Source organism: Elaeis guineensis, chromosome 9, assembly GCF_000442705.2.
Source record: "Elaeis guineensis isolate ETL-2024a chromosome 9, EG11, whole genome shotgun sequence".
NCBI lineage: Eukaryota > Viridiplantae > Streptophyta > Magnoliopsida > Arecales > Arecaceae > Elaeis > Elaeis guineensis.
The window spans coordinates 68554568-68561571 of record NC_026001.2 but is presented as its reverse complement, the minus strand read 5'-3'; the positions used below and the strand labels follow the sequence as shown (position 1 = coordinate 68561571).

At 41.1% G+C, this 7004-nt stretch overlaps 1 protein-coding gene across 1 annotated transcript; it reads left to right on the top strand.

Annotated features, from left to right (window-relative positions):
• The first annotated feature begins 2992 nt into the window (after positions 1-2992).
• LOC105051216 (pirin-like protein) lies at positions 2993-5216 on the top strand. The gene is given in 7 exon segments (XM_010931539.3): positions 2993-3337; positions 3427-3476; positions 3587-3625; positions 3735-3763; positions 3866-3928; positions 4038-4141; positions 4223-5216. Coding segments are annotated over 7 exon segments (924 nt in total). The 5' UTR covers positions 2993-3194; the 3' UTR covers positions 4719-5216.
• The last annotated feature ends 1788 nt before the right edge of the window (positions 5217-7004 follow it).

Here is a 7004-nt window from a genome sequence, read left to right as displayed (position 1 = left end):
ATCCCACAAAGTGGGACATACGGTCACAGACTCACAGATCACGAGCAGCAGTCCACTGCTTCACCATGAGCAGTGATTAAATTTTTCTTTTTTTCCCTGTGCCATCCACAGCTTCCAACTCCGAATCCCACTATGGATGGAAGAGGAGGTGAAGGAGAGTGGGGGCTGAGCGGAGGGGAGGAGGCAGAGGGAGGGGATCTATATGGAGGAGGAGGAGGCGGCGGAGGGGGGAGGGAGCCGAGTAGAGGAGGAGGCGGAGAGAGGATGTCTCGGATGAGGAGAAGGAGGCAAAGGGGGTCGAGTAAAGGAGGAGGAGACGGAGGGAAGATGTCCTAGATGGCAGAGGAGGAGAAGGCAGAAAGAGGGGATCTATACGGAGGAGGAGGAGGAGGAGGCGGAGGGGGGAGGGAGCCGAGTGGAGGAGGAGGTGGAGAGAGGATGTCTTGGACGAGGAGAAGGAGGTGGAGGGGGTCGAGTAGAGGAGGAGGAGATGGAGGAAAGATGTCCCGCATGGCAGAGGAGGAGGAGGCGGAGGGGCCGAGGAGGAGGTGGAGGGGAGGTCCCGAATAGAGATAAGGAGGCAGAGAGGGTCGAGCGGAGGAGGAGGAGGTAGAGGAAAGATGTCCGAATGGCAGAGGAGGAGAAGGCGGAGGGGGGAGGGGGCCGAGCAGAGGAGGAGGAGGCAGAGGGAGGTCTCGGTCAATAGAGAAGGAGGCAGAGTGGGTCGAGCGGAGAAGAAGGAAGCGGAGGGAGGAGGTCGCGGATGGAGGAGAAGGAGGCGGAGGGGTCGATCTTGCGCCTATTCATTGGAGATTTAAAAAAAAAAAGGGTTACGTCGCTGTTACTCACCGGAGCTCCGATCGTACTCGTCGGCTCGTCTCCAGTCCCGACCATTGCCGTTTGCTCAATCCTCGTCCCCGTCGGCCCATCCACACTCTTCGTTCACTGCCACCGCTGCCGATTTGGTCATTGAGGAAGGAAGCCAGGAGCTTGGGATTGGGAAGTCAAAGACTCGAAGGTGAAGCCGAAGGGACGATCGGGACAGGAGATAAAATAAAATCGGATTTGCCTCGATCGAGTTTTATCGGGTTCGACAGTTCGCGGTCCAACCAATCGGTTCGCTCGAATTTCATCGGATTTTAAGCGCATCTGGTTCAATTAGGCAACCAGCCCAGTCCCTGGCTGGGTCACCGGGTTTCTGGGCCGATCGGCCGGATTGGACCGGGTTTAATAACTTTGGTATTAGTAATTTAATCTGCATATCATAATACATAGAAATAAAGTGTAATCAAATTGTGAAGTTTTTTTTTTTTTTTTTTGAGGCAAAAATTGTTAGGTGTTTGATAGAGGCCAACAACCCAATTGAACCAATTCTAAACCATCAACTGGATGAGGACCTCAATTAGGTCTACCCAACTCTGGACCTATGGTGCAGCCTTTCGCAATACCTCGTGCATGAGCCATGAACCATGGAGTGGTGGTTCCCTTCCAAGGAGCAAGGACCGTTCTATCAAACTGTCTAAGTGGGTCCTTCAGATTTTGAAATCTTATGGATATCCACCTTCCCACTTACACAAGGTGGTTGCATCTTGAGTCCAAGTAATTTCACAGCTATCTACTCTGAAGCAAACCTCTGTCAGTAAAATTATATTCAAAATAGATTAACTTATAAAAAGAAAAGTTTAGACTCAACCTAGCCTTTATTTGACAAAAGTAAATGCTCATTTTTCTAATATGAAGCAAAATTTTTAACATTGGCTTTTTAATAATCTTGGTGGGGATTTTAACTCATGTTTCTCTTCTTGAAAATAATGGTGGAATGACCTATTAGATAAAGGAAATGCACGAAGAAACACCAAGAATTGAACCTAGAACATTCCTCTTAAATGGAGGCGGCGTGCAACCATTGGCTTGCATCTTAGTTTGCCTGATGGAAAGCCAAAGGATTTTAGAATCATCAAACAAACCAAAAGTCCTCCACCTACATACAATGATTAAGATATTTCAATAAATTAAACCAAAATTATCTATCTTGTAGCACATTTACATCTATGTTTAATAGTTAGGTTACCCCAGTGATATGGTAAAAAGAACCAAAATGAAAAGTCTTGGTCAGTCTATTAATATCATATCAGCCTAAATCTTTTGAAATGAGAAAAGTCCATATTGTACGAACATTACATTCTTGAAGGTCGGATACAAACATATTGTTATCTTGTCCAAGATCAAAATGATGGTCCCAGTAGATCTCAATCTGCTTATGTTGGTCCAGAACCTGTAACATCACCTGAAACCACCATGTTAAGATCATAAATGCTTGACCACCATATATACTGACCTGACCAAATTACAACTTGTTGATAGACCTCAATTCTTAGACATCAATATGAATGCTAAAACTGGATCTTATGCCAATTTTTGACTAATTAGATGTATGTCCAGGACATCATATATTTACTTTTGATGGAAGGGGAGGACCAGGCCAGCATATGATTTTCCTATAGCCTATTACATCTGCTGTTATATTACTGTATTATAAAGTTTAGAAACAGTAAACACCATCAACATCATCTATATTATACAATTGAGAGAAGGCTGGTACGTTGAGTTTGTCTCTCCTTTTTAGATGTTTGTTGACATGTGGCCCATGGAAATGGAAAGTTCAATGAGGGATGCATACATCATGGTTACATGAAGCTGACATCACCATCCTTCCAACAATTAATAGTCAAAGGACCAGTCATCAGATCCAATCTTTTACCCTTCATATCAAAATGATCTTCTAATTCCTCTGGACCAGACTTTTGGAAATTTCTTTATTACCATCCATTCAAGTCCATCACCCATAGATTTTATCATTTTTTACGTGTAAGGAAGGCCAACTCACCTCCCTTTTGTCCCCCTCGTGACCTTGAACAACGTTTCTAGAACAAGTCGTTACATGCTTTGTTTCCTTCCAAATATATGAGCTCAAATGGAAGGGAAGCAAAAGAATAGGAAGGTGGGAGAATTTCCACAAATCTTTACGTGTACATTGTATCATGATGATGGGAATGATGAGGGGGTGGTGCACCTCTATAAATTCTAGCATCTGTTTTGTCCCTCACCAATCAAAATAACCATCATCATTTCTTGGCTTCTCTCTCTCTCTCTCTCTCTCTCTCGGAAGCCATAGCAAGAGCACCACCATCATCATGTCCACAACCACTGCTGTTGTGGGTGGGCTAGATCATGAGACCACCCCACCCTTTGAAAAACCCAGGTGCGTGCTGAAGAAAGTCCTTGCCGAACCCCGACATGAGGGTGAGGGAGCCATTGTTAGAAGAAGCATTGGAAGGTGATCTTATTCCATCCTTCTCTTCTCTCCTTGTTCACAAACTTGGTTACCACAATCTCATATGGGATTGTTGCATTTGGGCTTTTCAGGACGGACTTGAAGAATTTGGATCCTTTCATCCTGTTGGATGAGTTTTTTGGTGTGTGTGTGTGATATTTGTTCTTTTGAGTCATTCATGATCTGATTCTAGTTTTCTCGTATGGAAGATTGATGATTAAATTTGCTTTGTAAATGCTTTCTTAAATGCAGTTTCTAAGCCTGCTGGATTTCCTGATCATCCTCATAGAGGTTTGAGTCTTTGCTCATCTTTTGTTCCCTCTCGGTGTTAGATTTTCTTTGTTTCATGATCATTGGATGAAGTGAGTTCTTCTTTCTGTTCTGTAATAAATATATGCAGGTTTTGAGGCTGTCACATACATGCTGCAGGTAACAAAAATTCAGAAATAATTAATGGAAATTTAATCATAAGTGAAGCAAGAATTAGATGGATAGAATTTTACTAGCTTTGTTGCTTGCAATGGAATTCAGGGAGCTTTCAGTCACCAAGACTTCACTGGTCACAAAGGCACCATCAAGACTGGGGACTTGCAGGTGTGTCTTGGACAAACTCTAGTTTCAATCGACTATTCATATATTTCCTGCCTGTTTTCTGATAGAACACTGCATTCCAATCACTATGTTTATGCTTCCTCTTCTTCAGTGGATGACTGCTGGTAGAGGAATCATTCATTCAGAGATGCCTGCTGGTGAGGGAGTCAATCATGGATTGCAACTTTGGATCAACCTCTCCTCCCAAGATAAAATGTAACTGCCTCAAACCCAAGCCTGTTCCTACTTCTACTATTCCTTCTGAAGCTGAAATCACTTTGCTTTCTGAATCCAAAGCATCGAACCTCGATACCAAGAGCTACAAAGCAATGACATAAGCAGAATTGAGAAAGATGGAGTCGATGTCCGAATTATCGCAGGGGAAGCATTTGGAGTCAGATCACCGGTATACACCCGAACACCGACAATGTATCTGGATTTCACGCTGAAACCGGGAGCACAGGTCCACCAGCGCATCCCTGATTCTTGGAATGCCTTCGTCTACATCATCGATGGCGAAGGCGTCTTCGGGAACTCGAATGCATCCACTGTGACAAGCTATAATGCATTGGTGCTGAGCCTCGGAGACGGTCTCAGTGTGTGGAACCGGTCGGCGAAGCCTTTGAGGTTTCTTCTTTTCGGTGGGCAGCCATTGAATGAACCTGTAGTGCAGTATGGACCTTTTGTTATGAACACACAGGATGAGATAGAGCAGACCATTGAGGACTACCACCAGTGCAAAAATGGATTTGAGAAGGCTAAGCACTGGAAGTCTCAACCATAGCTCCATTAGAGTGGGACAAGAGAGCTCTAGTGGGTTTGGGCCCAAAGAGCATAAAATAGGTAGTGAGGAGGAAGTGTCAACACCCAACGATATGGATAGGGGATGGGAAATGGAGAGTTTCTAGAATCCTTGGGGATGCAGGTGGTTGGGTGGGATAGTGAAAGTAGGGTCATCATTGGTGAGGTGATTTTTTTCTTGGTCTCCAAGGGATTTTTGGCCTCATCATTTTGGAGGTGGAACCTTTTTTTACTGGTATAAGATATTGTTACTGTTATTAGTTGCTTTGGTATGTCTTTTTTTTTCTTGTGTTTTGGTTGGTGGAGGTGGTCTTGGTGGTTCTTCTGAGAGTTGGGCTCTGGATAACTTTTGCACCAAGAGCTGCCCCTCTAATTGTGGTCATGTAACAATTGTGAGCAATCCTTCTCTGGTTCTTATATGCTTAACCCTTGCATGATTAAGGCAAATTAAGAGGAAAACATATAATTTCTTGATTTACTCGTTACACTGTACTTGAACGTTTTACTGTTACCTGATCAAGGTAATATTGAGGTAAAAAAATAAAGTATAAGCAGTTCTATCAAGGATTTAGCACAAATCAAACTTTCAAGAATTTGCTTAGCTAAAATTTTTCCACTTACTCATATAGATGCTTATTTGTTGCAAATAAAGTGGATGCTTCAGTCTTTCAAGTTACAGTTATGAGTAGATAAAGAAATCTAGTTGCCCACACCAAAACAAGTGCTAAAAAAATTGTTGTTAGTCCACTATGAATGATCCCTGTTTTTTTTTTAATAGAACCAGAGGGATATATTTGATTAACAATCCTCAAATGGTTGGAGCATTTATACTCCTTTTTTATGTTTATTTACTCTTAATAATTCCATCAAGTTAATTTGTAAATAATGCAGCATTAGAAGTAGCTAATTCCATTTCATATCTCTAAGCTTCTAAGAGACAATGAAAACTATATCTTTTCCTTTTATCAACACTGAATTGAAAGGTCTCCTATTTTTCCAAATATCTTCATCTCAAGGACGATAACATGTAAGAAATCAGAATGATATACATGAAATTTGATCTCGGTAAGCATCCAATGAAAAGCGAATTTTAGTTTAACTTATCTGCAACACCATTGTATGTCTCCAAAATCCTACCATATCCTAGCTGGACCCATGTAACTAATATAATGAAGGTAATCATTCACTCCATCAAGGGAGACAAAACTTTTGACTCCTTTTTAACTTAACTTTACTCTAGAAGTTTGATTCTGAGTTAGATGAAGATTACAAATTTATTGCCTATAACATACTAGCAAACACCTAAAGTACTACTGTATATTTGAGTATGGCGATTAAACAGATGTAATTGGGGAAAGAGAAGGCTAGCATCTGAACAAAAACTACCAGTGCAGCAACTAGCTACAAACTGGAGATGTAGTACATATTTGGCTGCAGAACTTGTAATTATCAAGCTTTTTTTGTTTAATTTCTGTTTGCTTTATATTTTTTATGATAATGACATTTAAAGCTGCATCCTAACATTAGTTTGCACACCATACAGTGATTTTTGATTAGCCATGACTGGCCATAGACAGAGGTGACAGCAAGAAAAGTTTCAGAATAAACTGCAAATTAGCACCAAGTGTCATCCAGCTTTGCAAATAGTTTTCAGACGAAGGTTCTGTTAGAATGGTTAACATTTGCACCTCTAGCACAGACGTAGGTGTCTAGAAAGAAACGATCATCATGACAAAATTTATTTACAAAAAGCATTACTCTGCAACCATAATAGAAATATTTTCTTGCTTGGATTTTGCATTCAGTTAATGGCAACAGATATTTGTTTTTACCTCACTAGCGGGTTCAATAACTAAGATCCTGCTTGCTTTGGTTATAGAAGTAATTTGAAAGTCTTCACAGTGCTTGCAGTTAAAGCTTTCTGTTTTGTGTTTGAATAGGAATTTCAGTGAGAGACAGATAGAATAATGTATTTGAACCATTTTATCAAAGTCATTCTTCTCATTAAAACTTATTTGGCATTCGGACTCATCATGCAGCTGTACCCTTTCCATAAAACAATCAACAGTCGCATGATTTTTTTTTTTTTTTTGGTTCTTCTAAAACATCATGCTTGCAGCAATCTGTACTGTCTTTTAGGGAAAACTAAATCCTGAAGAAAGCTCAATTACAGGAAATTAAGCAGCTAATAAGCAAGTTATAGAATATATGATATTGTCTGATGGTAAGAATACTTTGTTAAATTATGTGGTGATTCAGTGGTATTTCTCCTTTCTTT